This window comes from Elephantulus edwardii, unplaced genomic scaffold (genome assembly GCF_000299155.1).
Source record: "Elephantulus edwardii isolate Elephantulus edwardi_28Jun2011 unplaced genomic scaffold, EleEdw1.0 scaffold00088, whole genome shotgun sequence".
Lineage (NCBI taxonomy): Eukaryota > Metazoa > Chordata > Mammalia > Macroscelidea > Macroscelididae > Elephantulus > Elephantulus edwardii.
Window position 1 is genome coordinate 6,044,224 of NW_006399838.1, and position 16,328 is coordinate 6,060,551.

The 16,328-nt window shown below is 40.7% G+C and overlaps 1 protein-coding gene across 3 annotated transcripts in view; it reads left to right on the forward strand.

The window, feature by feature from the left end:
* PLD1 (phospholipase D1, phosphatidylcholine-specific) overlaps positions 1 to 16,328 on the forward strand; it is a 158,193-nt gene that overhangs the window by 11,461 nt on the left and 130,404 nt on the right. For all 3 annotated transcript variants that reach the window (XM_006890352.1, XM_006890354.1, XM_006890353.1), the window contains exons 3-6: positions 1,857 to 2,002; positions 2,332 to 2,440; positions 6,444 to 6,509; positions 15,475 to 15,533. In XM_006890352.1, coding sequence (XP_006890414.1) covers positions 1,857 to 2,002; positions 2,332 to 2,440; positions 6,444 to 6,509; positions 15,475 to 15,533 — 380 coding nt within the window. The remainder of the gene's footprint in view (positions 1 to 1,856; positions 2,003 to 2,331; positions 2,441 to 6,443; positions 6,510 to 15,474; positions 15,534 to 16,328) is intronic.

Here is a 16,328-nt window from a genome sequence, read left to right on the forward strand (position 1 = left end):
TGGAAACCCAAAATCTCTGTAAATGTTTATGAAAATTAATAAAATATAATTATAGAAGGAAAAAAAACAAGAGCAAAATTAAGTGCTCTGGGATTCCCATTCTTCTTAATGTTAGTCATAACGTATTATAATCCACGTAGTCAATAAAGCCTAAATAGACCAAAAAAAAAAAAAAAGCTTCACTGCCAACCAGAAGTCACATGGTTCAAATCCAGCAGTTGTTCTGCGGGAGAAAGATGGACAGTCTCCTCCCATGAGATTTACTGTCTCTAAAAACTCGTCTGACATATTTTGGGCATGTTGCAAGGAGGGACTGGTCCTTGGAGAGGGACATCACGTTTGGGAGAGTCGAGGGACGGCGCAGGAAAGAAGACCCTCGATGAGATGGATCGATTCTGTGAGTGGAGTGCTGGGAATGAGTGTGTCTGAGACAGCGAGGTTGGCACAGGATAGAACAGCATTTTGGGCTCTTGTACATAGGGTCGCTATGAGTCGCAAGTGACTTGATGGCACATAACAACAACAAAAACTCACTGGGTGGTCAGCTCTGGGTTGGTTCTGACTTCTTGTCACACAACAACAACAACAACAGTCCTTTTCTTTCCTGGCCATAGATGGCACCTCAAAGAGGTGGGGGAACGTAGACAGGGCTGGACCATGAAATGGTCCAAAGGGTCTTGGGAGACGACAAGTACAGCTTGTGTGAGGGAACAGATGTGATGGTGTCCCTAACGTCTTTTTACCTCCCATCCCACTACCCAAAACCACCCTCAGTGCCACTGAGTTTATTCAAACTCATGACAACCATCAACTTTTTCATGTTGGTGGCTGGTGGTTTTGAACTGCTGGTCTTTTGGATGTAATCCAAAATAGAGTACAGTACATCCTCTTGCCCTCCAAATGTCTGTTGGATGAGACCCCTATAACGTTGTTGCTTTTGTTAAGGGCCCTTGAGCCAAGTATGAAGCATAACCACCCTATGAACCCTGTCCTGTCCTGTGCCGTCCCTGTCATCTCTGACACACTAGAGCTCTTGATGCAGACATGGTGCCAATCTATCTCGTTAGGGGGACTTCCTCTCTTTAGCTAACTTTCCACGTTTCCGAGCAAGCTCCATGTTTCTAAGCCATAGCCTCTCCTAGCAACATGCGCATAGTATGAGAGACTACAGTTCACCACCTTTGCCTCCAAGGAACAATCTGGCTGCACTTTTCCCAAGACTTATCTGTTTGTTCTTTGGCCGTCCAAGGGTTAGTCAGTACTCTTCTTCAACATCACAATTCATAGCTAGGGTCTTTTCTCATATTGTTCCCTTCCTGGTTTCTGGTGTGCATTTATGGGCGCGGTGAGTAGAAACTGACACAAGAACAATAGGTCTGGGTTTATTTTGGGGGGATGGTGTGGGAAGATAGGATTATTAGGAGTGTTTAATTAAAAAAATCTGTGTTCTGTAGATGATATTTGTTGTTGTTGTTGTTGTTGTTGTTGTGTGCCATCAAATTAGAGCCAACTCATAGCTGAACCTTCAGTGGACTTTTCAGAGGCAGTAAATCACCTGGGAAGAGATTGTCCAACTTATTCTCATGGGGCAGCTGGTGGATTCAAACCACACACCTTTTGAGATTGCAGTTCAGATTCTTATCACTAGACCACCAGAGCTCCTTGTAGGTGACATTTAAGAGGGGTTTATGTTTTAATCCAGAATTAAGGAATGGGAAAAATTATTTATGCAATAACAAAAATAAATAAGCTGCATTTAAAAAGTCTTCTATGCTGCTTATTAACTACTGTTTATTGAGAATTTTTGGAATCTTTGTTGTTCTCTAAAAGACTCTTATTTTTCTCTTTCACTGTAGGTACCAAGTATCAATCTTTACACCATTGAATTAACACATGGAGAATTTAAGTGGCAAGTGAAGAGGAAATTCAAGCATTTTCAAGAATTTCACAGAGAATTGCTCAAATACAAAGCCTTTATCCGAATCCCCATTCCCACCAAAAGGTAGTCATTTCAAAATTAACTATAAAGTTATTTAAGCATGCAAGTTGAATGGAAGGGCTAGTTCATTCAACATATAAGCTTACTTGGCCGTTGTTGACATTTTGAGTTAAATCGGTTCTTTTACCTGTTTATTTTATTTGAGTGAAAATTCACAAATACTAGGGTTTCATTCATTCATTCATTGACTTTTGTTTTTTAATATTAATTATAAGTCATGAGCATAATTAATTACAAATGAACCACCAATGAAAGATATTAGGAGTATTGGTTCAACCAATAAGCTAATAAATGTGTGTGTTGAGTGTGCTGTGTTTGTGCACGTTTTCCAGACACACCTTTAGAAGACAGAATGTCAAAGGGGAGGAGCCTCGAGCAATGCCAAGTTTACCCCGTTCTTCTGAAAATCGGATCAGAGAAGAACATTTCTTGGGTAGAAGGGTAAGTCCTTTAATTATTCTGTTGTTTTAAACATAATTGTTCTATTGTTTTAAACATCGTATGTGCAGACACACAGAGGAGACTTTTGAAGGTAGAATGGAAACTGTATTGGAGCTAATGGAAAGGTTAGTGGTTCGAATCCACCAGCGACTCCCAGGGAGACAGATTAGCAGTCTCCTCTGAATGGAGGGCTGCTATGAATAGAAATTTACTCAACACAGTGAGGTTTTTAGAAACACAGTGGAGGCCTGGTGGCATAATGAGTAATGTGTTTTGTTGCCAACTCAGTTTGAACTCCCTAACTGTTCTGTGGGAAAAGGACATATCAGATCAGTCTGCTTCTGTGAGTATTACAGCCTTGAAAATCCTAACGGGCGGCCTTCTCTGTCCTACGGAGTCACCGTGAGTCAGATTTGACTCAGAGGCAATAGGTTAATTTTGGTGTAGAAATACAGCTCCAGGTGGGTCTCACCACACTCTTCTCTTATCCATCCACTGATCAATCAATCACCAGGGCTTGTTTAGCTGGTTTTAGCTTCTCTGGAACTTGTTAGTCATCCATCTCTTTCCCAAAGCCATTTCGACCTTTGGGAGGTTGCATTTTCCCAGAAGGCAAATTCTGCTTCAAGGAAGAGGTCTTTCCCATGGGAAACTCTCTTGCGTTGATAGTGAGTCAAAAGTTGAGTTCATCTTTGCATGTTTTGAATCCTGCTCATGTGTTTCCTTATGTTCACTTCGTCACTCATGGCAGCTCGTCCTAAATATGTGTAACATTTCATTCTGAAGCTATAGATGGACCAGGTTGGATTTGAGAGGAATGAATTAGAGGACAGCTGCAAACGACTCGACGGCACAGAACAACAACAACAACATATATAAGCAGAAACTTGAGAGGAGGGACAGTTTTCCCTGCTCTGCTTCAGTGCTATGGCGCTACACAGAGTTGTTGTTGTTAAGTCTTAACTAGTTTAAGTTGTTTGGCTTTTCTTAGTAGTTAGCTTTCATTTTGTTGAAGATCTTTTTAGGGACCTGGCCTAAGTATTTTCCACGAAACCTTGACATATGACATTTTTTTCATTATTGTGTTACTCTACGCACATAGACATCACGGGCCGATCAGCTGGAGCCGACAGTATAATAGACAGAGATCTACTAGAAGTTTAAGCTGGATTTAGAAGAGGCCGTGGCCCTAGGGATATCACTGCTGATGTCAGACAGATCCTGGCTGAGAGCAAAGAATTCCAGAAGAATGGCTATTTGTGCTTTATTGACTATGCAAAGGCTTTTGACTGTGTGGGTCATGATAAACGAGATCTAACATCGAGGAGAATGGGAATCCCAAAACTCTTAACTATGCTCATGTAAAACCTACAGCTAGACCAAGAGACTGTTGTACAAACAGAAGATGGGAACACTACATGGTTCAAAATTAGGAAAGGTATGTGTCAGGGTTGTATCCTTTCACCATGCCTATTCAGTCTGTATACTGAGTAAATTATTCTAGAAGCTGGACTCTATGAGAGAGGACATGGCATCAGTCTTGAAGGAAGAGTCATGAATGACTATGTTATGCAAATGATCCAACACTGCTGGCTGAAAGTGAGGAGGACTTGAAATACTTGTCACAAAAGATCAAAGAATTCAGCCTTCAATATGAATTGCATCTCAATGTCAAGAAAACAAAAATTCTTCCCACTAGACTGATTGGCAGTATCATGATGGATGAAGGAATGGTTGAAACTGTCAAAAATTTTCTCTTACCTGAATCCATAATCAGTACACTTGTCACCAGGATTCAGGAGACATACTGTACTGGGAAAATTTGTAGTCCGAAACCTCTCCAAATTATTGGGGAACAATGATGTCAGTTTGAGGTCTAAGGTATGCCTGATTCGATCTAGCCATGGTCTTTTAGCGATACAGGCCATGGTCTTTGCAATCGCTTGTTATGCATCAGAGAGTTGGACAATGACTAGGAAGGACAGGAGAGTTGATGCCTTTGAGCTGTGGTGCTGGAGAAGAGTACTGAATGTACCATGGACTGCCAGGAAAACAAACAGATTCATCTTGGAGAGGATTAAACCAAGCTTCTCCTTGGAGGCAAGGATTCTGGGGCTTCGTCCTGACATACTTTGGACATGTTGCCAGGAGGGACGGATCCTTGGAGAGGGACATCATGCTTGGGAGGGTGGAGGGACAGCGCAGGAGGGGAAGACCCTCTATGAGATGGATTGATTCGGTGACTGGGATAATCGGGATAGGTGTGTCAGAGGCAGTGAGATTGGCACAGGATAGAGCAGGGTTTAGGGCTGTTGTGCATAGGGTCGCTATGAGTCGCAAACGACTTGACGGCACATAACAACAACAACAACAAGCTGAGAGCTGGACAATGAATAAGGTCACAGAAGACTTGACACCTTTGAACCGTGGTGTTGAAGGAGACTACTGAATATTCCCTGGACTGCTGAAAGAACAAATGGATGTGTCTTGGACAAGTTGCAGTTAGAGGGCTTCTTGGAGGCAAAGATAACAAAGCATTGTCTCACATACTTTGGGCGGGTTGCTAGGAAAGGATATTCCTTGTAGAGGGACGTCATGCTTGGAAAGGTAGAGGACTAACGAAAGATAGAGAGACCCTCAACAAATGGACGTGACACAATGACGGCAGCAGTGGACTCAAGGTTATAAAAGATCGTGATGATGGCACCAGAGAGGACAGGATTCAAATCGATTGTCTGTAGGGTCACTGTGGGTTGTACTTCACTCAAAGGCCCCGAAAACCAACAACGATACACACAGATGAGTCTGACTAGAATAGATAATCTGTGGCTGCGTGATAACCCTTGAATGATTCAGCAAGAGAGACTTGACAGCGTGGTTAGCATGATTAGCATGTGCTATTCCGCAGCCTGCAAGTCTGTGAAGGACATTCCTCCACCTCTGATTTGAAGATATTTGAAATCAAGACACATATTATTAGTCTTTCTCGCCCACCCCCCCAAAAAAAGTGGATGATACATTTATAAATTCAGCCTTACAATTAAAGAAATGCAGATATTTGGTAAATTCATCAAATTCTTTCCACCAGTTTCAACAAATTATCTACTAATGGCAAGTCCTACGCTGATAGCTATGAAGCCGAAAAAGAAATCTGAGGCTCTCTGTGTTTAAGCAGCTTACGGAAGATCCAAACTATAACACTCGAATTTACTGCTATGCACTCAGTTCTGACTCACAGTCCCTCCTTGGGGTTTCCGAGGCTGTATCAACAGGAGGAGACTGCCTGTCTTTCTCCCAAGAAACCACTGGTGGATTTGAACTGCCGCAGACATGCAGCCTTTGGGCTGGTAGCAAACTTGCTAGAGACTATGGCACCAGAGCCCCCTGGTGTTATGTCCTGTCAATTTGGAACCAACTCATAGCTGACCCTCCAGTGGGTTTACAGAGGCTGTAAATCACACAGGACGTGAGTACCTAATTTTCTCCTTCAGAGTTGTCTAGTGGATTTGAACTGCCAACCTTTGCATTGACAGCACAATGCCCACCTCTAGCTCACCAGAACTTCCTCCATAGAAGAGTCAAATAGTAACACAAGAGATTGAAAGAACAATGAAAATGATGAAATAACTGTGGAAATTAGGCTTTAATCGTAGGCAGGATTCTTTGGTAAATGATATTATGAATGTTGTTGTTATAGACCATTGAGTCAGAACCGACCCATAGCAGATTTTCAGAGGCAGTTAATCTCAGATTAGTTAATAATCTCAGATTGTCTGTCCTTCTTCCATGGAGCAGCTGGTGGCCTTGAACTGTGTGCCTTTGGGATTGCAGCACAGCTTCTTGCCACTAGGCCACCAGATCTCCCTCTATACTGTGTATAATAAGTGAGTAATATATAAAACTGAGAATGAAATTATGATCATAGAACATCATTGTTGCTAACTGCTTTAAATTTTTCAGTAAATATGACCATGTTAACTTTTCTCTAATGTTTGTGTTACAGAAACAACTGGAAGATTACTTGACAAAGTTACTAAAAATGCCAATGTACAGAAACTATCATGCCACAGTAAGTGCTCTCCAGTGACTTAAAGTTTAAGGGCTTTGTAAAACAGCACATTGTCTGCTCAGATTTGGATCGTGTTGTTTCCACATTATCCTTCCAGTTAAAGCACTAGTCTTTAAGTTAAAGTAAGTGACTATAAAGTTACCTGGCATCTAGGATTCATTCTTGGCGATTTGATGCTCTTTAAAAAATATTGACTATAACTCAGTATATCTACTAACAATAGGTCTAAATGAACTTGAAATTATACCATCATTAAGATTATCTAGGAATCCATCATCATCGTTCTCTAGGCTTCTTGAATAATGCCAAAAAGTATTTCTAGCCCTGAAGAATTAATTTTGAGTAAAAAGTGATGAAAACAGTTCAGCAGAGTTGAATACCCAAAGATTATACAGTGAGTATCATCTGAATGGCCTGTGATATCTTAAAAGGTCTGGCTTTTCATGAGAAAAGTGAGAAGCATGGGAAAAGTTAAAGAGAGAAAGAATTCTTGGGAAATCAGAGAAAAGAGGGGGGAGGAGGTGGAGCCTAGACATGGCCTCAGAGATTAGGTTTACATGGAAGCATCCTCCAGTCAGTTAGAAGACAGAGTGGGCTTCATAGAAAATACCAGAAAACAGTGAGCTCCAACATCTTACAGCCCTTGTCCTTGAAGGCAGGCTGTTTTTAGAGGACTAACCTCAGTTATCCAGAGATCTGAGTAACCGAAAATACACTGGGTGTTATACGCTGTTTCTCTGTGTGTATAAAAATTGAATTGCCATGAAGAGTGCATGTATGTATATGCTGCTGTGAAAAACCCAAGAGTAGGCATGATTACGATTTGCCCTCGAGCTTACAGAAGGCCACCTACACACACCAGCAGAAAGAGGCACATCCTCTGCCTAATCAGGCCACAGAGTAAAAGCAGCTGGCCTCTGCTAAGCTTCTCATGACTTGTGGCTTGGCCTGCCCATCGGCCGTATTTTGGGAGGCCAGGCGTGCGTCCAGTGGGGTTGCACAGTGGAGCAGGACCACCACTGCCCGCCCACAGCTCTCAGTGTCAGTGGAGCTGACGGAGTGTCTGAGGCGTCATAGCACTGAAGACATGTTTTCTCAGAGAAGCCAATAATTTGGATTCAGCTAGAAGATGTCAAGAAAATGGTAATGGGGGGATTTCTGTCCTTGGAGAATTGGGAACATGCATTGTTCAGAGAACATGAGGAATATTTCCAATTCTGGAAGCAGAGGGATTTGTGTGTGTGCACGGGGAAGGGGTGAGTAATCATTGAGTTGTACAAATTGATAGATGGGGGGGTGAGGGAAATTGAAAGAATTTGTTCAAATTTGTATTTGATTTTTGTTAATAAACTAGTAGGAAATAAAAACAGATACATATAAAAAAAAACCACCAAGAACATGAGGAATAAAGATGCCACTGCTATTACTACTAAAAATGCTGCCATCTCTTGTTGGTTTTGTTAAGTGCCATCGAGTCATAGACGACTCATGGCGACCCTATGAACGAAAGACCTGAACACTTGTGTAACTTTTCATCCTTTCTCCAGGTTCTTAAGGTTTCCAGAGGCAAGCTATTTCGGAAGTAGATGCCCCTCCTGCTTCCAAGCTTGTTTTAATCAGGGAGCTCCACCAAACACTGTCCACCATGGATGACCATAATTTCATTTGACACATCAGGGTCACAGTGTTCAGCATCACAGCAACCACGAGTTACCTCAGTACAGCAAGTGGACAGACAAGTGCTATACCGCTTAGAAGAATTGACCAAAACAATTAAAAGCAGGTCTGAGGGCTGCAGGTTAAAATCACCCACCTTTGGCTTGGTGGCACAACTTTCTGTCCACTAGGCCAACAGAACTCTCTCTGTGTTGTTGTTAAGTGCCGTTGAGCCGTAGACAATTCATAGTAACCCTATGAATGAAAGACCTGAAGACTTGTATAACTTTCATCTCCTCTGTCCTCTGAAATCAGACAGGTTGTTTTCTTAAATAGAGAATTATTTAAGTGTAAAATAATGTTCTGTTTTCTTTTCCTTTTCTGCCTGCTTGTGTCTTTACTTTTACTCTTTCTTTTGTCTTCAGAACTGTGCCTGGTGAGTTCTCTTTTGGTTTCTGTATACATTATTGCTTTTCGGATTGCAATTTTGGTTGAAGAATGTTTAAATAAATTAAGTGTTAATCCTAATTGCTTTTCCAGACTTAAAGTATTTTCAAAGTTAAGCCATCTTGTGTTTAAAATCACCAGCATGTTTTGTAACTATTTCCACTGGAATAGAAAAACCGAGTTAGCCACTGACTGTATTTCCCTCCCTTATATTTGATGACTGGAGCTTGTTTCTGTTCACCCACTGAATTCTCTAAAATGGTGCAAATATAGTATAAAATGTTATAGAAATTATTTTCTGCAAATATAGTATAAAATGTTATAGAAATTATTTTCATTTCTTTTAATTCCATATTCATTAGTTATTGATTCAGTTATTTTAATTCTATATTAAATATAGTTTACCTTACTGTTGTTGGTATGTACCATCAAGTCAGACCCTACAGACAGCTGGCCATCCAGTGGATTTTTAGAAGCAAGAAACCACACAGGCGAAGGCTGCCTGTCTTCCTCCCATGGAAGGTGGACCTGAATGGCATATCCTTGGGTTAGCAGGACAATTCCTTACCACTAGGCTCCCTGGCCTGGAGACTAGATATATATCTCGCCCTTTATCTCCTTTTTGTGAAATCCGATTGGCATCTTTATACTTCCCTTGATAATTGTAAGAAATATTAAAATCCTATCTGTAACAATCATATTCAAAACTCTTTTATATGTGTACATACAACTAATTTATACTGTTAGAAGTATAAAACAAAAAGATCTTAGGGAGTTCTGGTGGCCTAGTGGCAAGAAGCTGCACTGCAATCCCAGAGGTACATGGTTTGAATCCACCAGATGCTGTGCTGGAGAAGGAGGGGCAATCTCCTTCAGTACCAGTCAGATCCGATTTGGTGTTACACACACACACACACACACACACACACACACACACACACACAATAATAAAATTAAAAGAAAAAGAGATCTTAAATTAATTACGATTCCTGGGCTCTGGTGGTCCAGGGGGAAGGGAATTGCCCTGCCCATCCAAGGGTAGGTCGGTGGTTCAAATCCACCTGATGGAAAAAGATGGACAGTCTCTTGCTTTGTGACTCACAGCCTCTGAAAACCCACTGCAGGATGAGCCAGGAGTGGATTCCAATTTGATGGCAGTGAGTCAGGGTGGTTTTTGTTAAGCCATTAAGATTTTCAGACATGGATTAAGAAACCAGATAGGATCAAGCCAGTAAGCCCATGCACATCAGAATTAGGAATCTGTGTTTTTAGCAAATATCCCAGGTGCTTCTTATCCCGAAGAGATGCAAAACTCTACCAAAGTAGAACGTCATGGTCGGATTAGAAAATGTGGACCACTTTAAAAAGCAGAGATATTATCTTGGGATGCGGGTAATAAGATTTATCCAGAAATTTAAATTACTTGAAATTTGATAAATTTGGACTACTTAAAAATTGGAGATGGATAGATGTTATCATGGTATATGTATAATAGGATTTCTCCAGAAGAGAATAACTTTAGACTTCAAAGCACTGGCCTTTTCGTTTTCGTCAGTGACTTTTCAGGTTACATACAGAAAACCTTTTCTCTTATATGATCATCGATGGTTTTGTTGGTTCTCAGGCACCTTTTCTTCTAAGATTATGATGCCTTCTTTTGTTTTTATTCCTTTTTTCTTCTTCTGGTTCCTAATGTTTTCATGGATTTAGCATCAGCCAGTTCCCTCGGAGATTATCAGTAAATCATTCCAGTTTCCATATTAATTTCTAAGATGGGGATAAATGTCTTTGACCTCACCTTTACTTCTCAAGGGAGCTCTGGTGGCCTAGTCATAAGGAATTGTTCTGCCAACTCAAAGGCATGCAGTTCAAGTCCATACCCTGCGCTGTAGTAGAAAGATGAGCAGTCTTCTCCAGTGCAATTTATAATCTCTTACAACCCACGGTGAGGCAGTTGCACAGAACAGCAACTAGGCTTAAATATGGAAAACCAAAAATTAGTAATATACAGCTCAGATGTACAATAGCATATGAAATCCCATGTAGGAATTATTTTGTGTTCTAGTCTTGCATTAGTGCTGTTTATGCTGTGAACATTTTCATTAAGAACTGGGAAATGCTTATTTCCAGGAAACTGAAAGGAGTATTAATTAAACCTAGTAAATGTCCTTTTTTTTTCTTTCTGAAGATTAAAATCTGGAAGTGGAACAAAATTGCACAATTGCTAAGAGGAAGATTCTAAGCGAACATAGTTATATATCTAACTTCAAGTAAACTATTAACTCCTGTAACTCCAATTGCTTATCTCCAAGGTGATAAACTTGCCATTGAGGATCAATAATCACACGGATCAATAACACTGAGTTCATCTCATCCTTGTTTTGTATGCTGAATAACTTTAGTGTAAGGGGAAGTGTGGGGAGAGAATCCAGATATACAGTCTTCCCAACAGAGAAAAACTGTGATGATTTGAGTCGCTGCATCTCCAGATTAAGGAATTATTCTCATTATCTTTCACAAAATGACCATTTAGAACACAGTAGAACTGCCCGCCCCCCCCCCCAGGGTTTCCAAGAGTTTCACTCTTCCTCCTCTCTTCTGTGGAGCGCCTGGTGGATTAACACTGTGGAGCGTCTACCTAGTTGTTACATGCCATCGAGTTGCCTGCACCTCTGATACACCTGCTCCTATAACCCGAAATACAGTGTCAATCCATCTCATCCAAGGTCTTCTTCTCATGTGGTGTCCCTACATCCTTCCAAGCCTGATGTCCTTCTCCAAGGACTGGTCTGTCCTGGCAACATGCCCAAAATATGTGAGACGGAGATTCAGAATCATTGCTTCCATTGAGCAGCTTGGTTTTACCCGCTCTAGGATGGACCTGTTTGTCCTCTTGACACTGCTTGGTTAACTCAGGGCTTCCATAAGTCGGAATAGACTTGGTGGGAATATGTTTGGTTTTTGTTGTGAGTGTCACTGTTAGTTGTGAGAAACCTTGGTTATTAGTTCAGCCTAGCTGTGGTAAGAGCTTTTTCTGAGGGAGCTCTGGTGGCTTTGTGGCAAGAAGCTACACTGTAATGCTGAAGGCACATGGTTCAAATCCACCAGATGCTCCGCTGGAGAAGGAGGGGTAATCTCCTCCTGTGCCAGTGGGATTTGATTTGATGGTACACAACAACAACATCAAAGAAGTACAAATTAAAACAAAAAGAGAACTTTTGAACATCACCTTCTGCCTCTCATTCCAAGATGGGGTTCAGCAAGCAGAGTGTACTGGACTACCAAATCATGTCCAGGCAGTGTTGGAGCCCCTGTGTTGCTTGTACTGTGAATTCAAATCCTTTTGCTGCCCTCTGTTCCTAAGTGTTTCATCATCTAACAGGTGAAGCCACATTTGAATGCTTACCTTGAGACTGTTTTCCACCTAGTACCAAGGAGCATTATTTTCTTTACTTTTCACAAGTTCTGTTTTCCCATGCATACACAAAAAGGATATCAGTTAGCACATTACTCGAGAGATCAGGAAGAGTACGGAATACTGTCAGGCTACAGGAACATGTGGAGGGTCTTATATTGGTGCTAGAACAGGTTCTAAAACATGGACTAGACTTGGGCTTGTGGAGATGAGAGATGAAGAGGAAATAGAATCGGAAAATAGAGGACGGTCACAGGGGATACACTTAACATAGAGTAAGGAGTCCTGGCGGTGGAGTGGGGTTTTATGTTGAACTGCTAACAAAAGGTCTGCAGTTCAAATCTACCAGCTGCTCTGCAGGAGGAATACAGGTAATCTCTTCTCTAAATGACTTACCATCTTGGAAACCTGATGTAAGATCACGAGGAATCAAACTTGACTTGTGTTGAATTTATCTTTAAATTCCTATTCCTGAAAGTCACCAACTCAAATGGAGAATAGGATAGATGCTAATCACCAAAGACACGCTGAAATGTTAAGACAACATAATCTTACTGTGTTTAAAATTTTATTAGTGAGTTTTGTCTTTAAGTTAGTTGACCTTTACAAATTTGCTTTCTACTTGATAAATACATACTACAATATCATTGACTTTCAGAAATGCCTCTTCTCTATGAAGTAAAAGTTCTCTTTAGTTAAACTCTCTAAACCATTGTTATTGTTGTTGTTGTTGTTGTGTACCATGAAGTCAGATCCTGCAGAGGGTTTCCAGAGGCAGTTAATTGCATGGCCACAGACTGCCCGTCCTTCTCCCATGGAGTAGCTGGTGGGATTCCAACTGCGTGCCTTTGTGATTGCAGAGCAGCTTCTTGCCACTAGGCCACCAGAGCTCCCTAACCATTAGAGGAAATCTAAACCTCATATTAGTGTACAACTTTTAATTTGCTGCAATACTGATGTATATATACTTTTTAAATTTAAATGTAAGTCTCCATACTTAGCAATTTTGTTACAATAACCTAAAATTGTGATTTCTGAATTACTTTAGAGAATATTTCTGATGTGAACTATTTGAAGAGCTATGAGAATAAGAAAACTACCCAGGTATTAGATTAGGGTTTCTTTGCTTTTCACTTTCCATTTCTTACTCTTCAACTCACTTGTTCTGACTTTGCATAAATTAATTATACCTTTGTAGCAGTTTCTTCAAATGTAAACTCGGATTTCCATTTTCTGTCTGCTCCCTAGAGATAAACAGAAAAGTTATGGTTTGGATTTGGAAAGATTATGAATTCTGTGCTTGACAAATCCGCAGTCTCATTTCTTACAAGCCTTAGGATGACTAAATTTTCCAATTAAAAAGTCTTCCTATGAATCAATTTTGTATTATTGTCTAAATCATTGTGTTTTAGAGAAGAAATGAAACTTTAAAAGATTGGCTTTTAAAAGAAAACATCAAACCAAAAATGCATTGTATGTATATTATATATTTGATTGGAGGTGTTTAAGTTTTACTGGATGTGTGTGACTTATGTTACTTGTAAACATAGATCTTTTGCCTTTTAAAGACCTATGTTTTGGGAATAATTCTAATAAAGGAATTATTGTTGTTGTGAGGTGCCTTCGAGTGGAATACAACTCACAACGACCCTATGAACAAAAGATCTGAACCCAGTCCTGTCCTGCGCCATCCTCTCACTTCCTGACAACAGGAGCCCATTGCAGCGGTCACCGTGTCAATCCACCTGGCTGAGGGGCTTCCTTTCCTTTGCCAACACTTCACACTTCCCAATTTCATGTCCCTCTCCCAGCCCCTCCTAGCAACATGTCCAAAGTATGTGAGGTGAAGCCTCATCATTCTTGCCTCCAAAGAGCACTCCAGCTGCACCCTCTCTGAGACATATCTGTTCGACTCCACAAGGATTGACAGGTCTTCAGAGATTAGTAATTTTTTCAGCAAGATTAATATTCCATATTTCCAGTCACATATACAAAACATTAAAGGACAACTCTTGTGCTCAGTCCTTTTCTTTTTTTTTTAAATGCCATTTACATGTTAAGCTGAGTAGTTAACTATTGAGGGTCTTTTCCCTTTTGTATTGATTTTTAGGTATTGTTGAGGACCGTTAAGTCAGGAACCAACTAATCACTGACCCTCCGGAGGCTTTGCAGAGAGAGTTAACTGCGCAGAAGGAGATTGCCCATCCTTCTCCCGCAAAGCAGCTGATGGATTCAAACTGTGAACCATGGGGATTGTGGCACAGATTCTTACCACTAGGCCACCAGAGCTCCATGAAGCTAAAGAAGACTAAACCAAATCTAAGGAACCAAAATTTGACCTTGAGTCCATCCCACCTGAATTTCAAAACCATCTCAGTTACAGATTTGAGGCCTTGAACACTAATGAACAAAGACCAGATGAGCTGTGGGAGGATACCAAGAATATCATCCACGGTCAATCCCCCTGCAGCCTCTGCCACCGGCCACCCCTCAGGCAGCAGCTCCAGCGTGACGTCATTGCTCTTCGATATTCTGGAGAGATATAGAAATAAAATTCCATTTCTAATAAGTGAGAAGTAGCACCTCCTTGTTGCTTTGGTTTCCATCTCTCCAAATGCTGATGTCCTGGAAAGGAGGTGGTCAGAGTGCTCCTTGGACGCAAGGGTGACAGAGTCTCATTTTTCATACTTTGTGCATGTATGTAGCTAGGTTAGTCTGTGTCTTGCAAAGGGACGCCATACCTGGAAAGATGAAGGGTCAGCAAAGGAAGAGAAGACCCCCAACAGACTGACACAGTGATTCAGCAGGGGACTCCGGTGTCTCAGAGGTGACGAGGATGGCACAGGACTGGGCAGGATTCTGGTTGGCTGTTCAGAGGGTCGCTATGAGTCAAACTCAACGTGACAGCGCCTAATAGCAACAACAACGACTTGTGATGTTGAGCATCTTTCTACATACTTATTGGCCCTTTGAATGTCCTTATTCAAGGGTTGGTGAAATGTCTACTCAAGTCCTTTATTCATTTTTAAAATCGCAGCTGTTGTCTTTTTTACAATTAATTAATTTGTAGGACTGGTTAATTTTAATTAAGTTGTAATACAATTAATTTTAATGAAGTTGTGGAACATTTAATTAATTAATTCAGTTGTAGAACCGGTTCTTATCTCTTGTGTATGGTAGGCTCTTATTGGATATAGGAGTCCTAAAAATGTTTTCCAAATCCGTTGGTTGTCTTTGATACAGTGGTTCTATTTTAATTGCTCATATGCTTCTGCTCCACATTCTTTGAGGGTCAAGCCATTGTCATTCCTCCGTGAAGTCTGTCGCATGCCCTAACTGGCATTTATTTGCACATTGCAATGCCCAGTGCATACTGTTTAGGATTTTTTTAATGGCTAAATTTCACTGTTTTGCTTCCTAAGGTGTGACATTTTTGCCTCTTTTCAGGCAGAATTCCTTGATATAAGCCAGCTGTCTTTCATCCATGATTTGGGACCCAAGGGCATGTAAGTTCTGGTGTGGGATCTTTCAAGACAGGTGTGGATGCGGACAAACAGTAACATTTTACTTATTAGCACATCCTGGGCATTTCTGCCTTCAACCCCAGCTTCGCCTTTTCTCCAATAGACACGGAGCAGTAGAGAAGATCTGTTTATACAAAACAAAGTACCTTGTTCTACTGAAACAGTCTCAACTGTGTCCTCTCTTTATTTGCTTTTAGCACATCTTACCTTTAACCCAAAAGCAAATCATTTAATACATTTAAGAACACTGGGACAATGATTTTAAAGTCAAATGCATGAGCCCTATTAAATATTTTCCTCTAATAATTCAGAAAAGTTAACTTTAACACATTGCTAAGAATTATCCTAAAAAATAATGATGTGCAAAATGTGCCTGACTGTACAAAGTTTAAATATTCTTCTCCCCAACCCAGAATTAAAGTTTGGTGTATAAACAGGCAAACTTTTATGTTTTAGCTCTTTAAAACCATTCCGAGTAAAGTATTGGTTTATTGGGTCCCACCTTTGTTACTGTAGCTCTAGTGGTCTGGTGGACAGAGGTTGTGCTGCCTGCCCATGGGAGACAGTTGTAATCCATCAGTTTTCTCCAAGGGAGAAAGATCCTGTGTGGTTTACAGTCTCTGAAAACCGGCTGATGGATCAGCCGTGAGTTGGTTCCAACTGGACAGCAGTGAGTGTTAGTTTTTGAACCTTTGACACTACTCTTCCTTTATTATTATTATTAATAATAATAATTTTAATGAAAATTTAGAGACTTTGGATTTCCATTCATTCTTT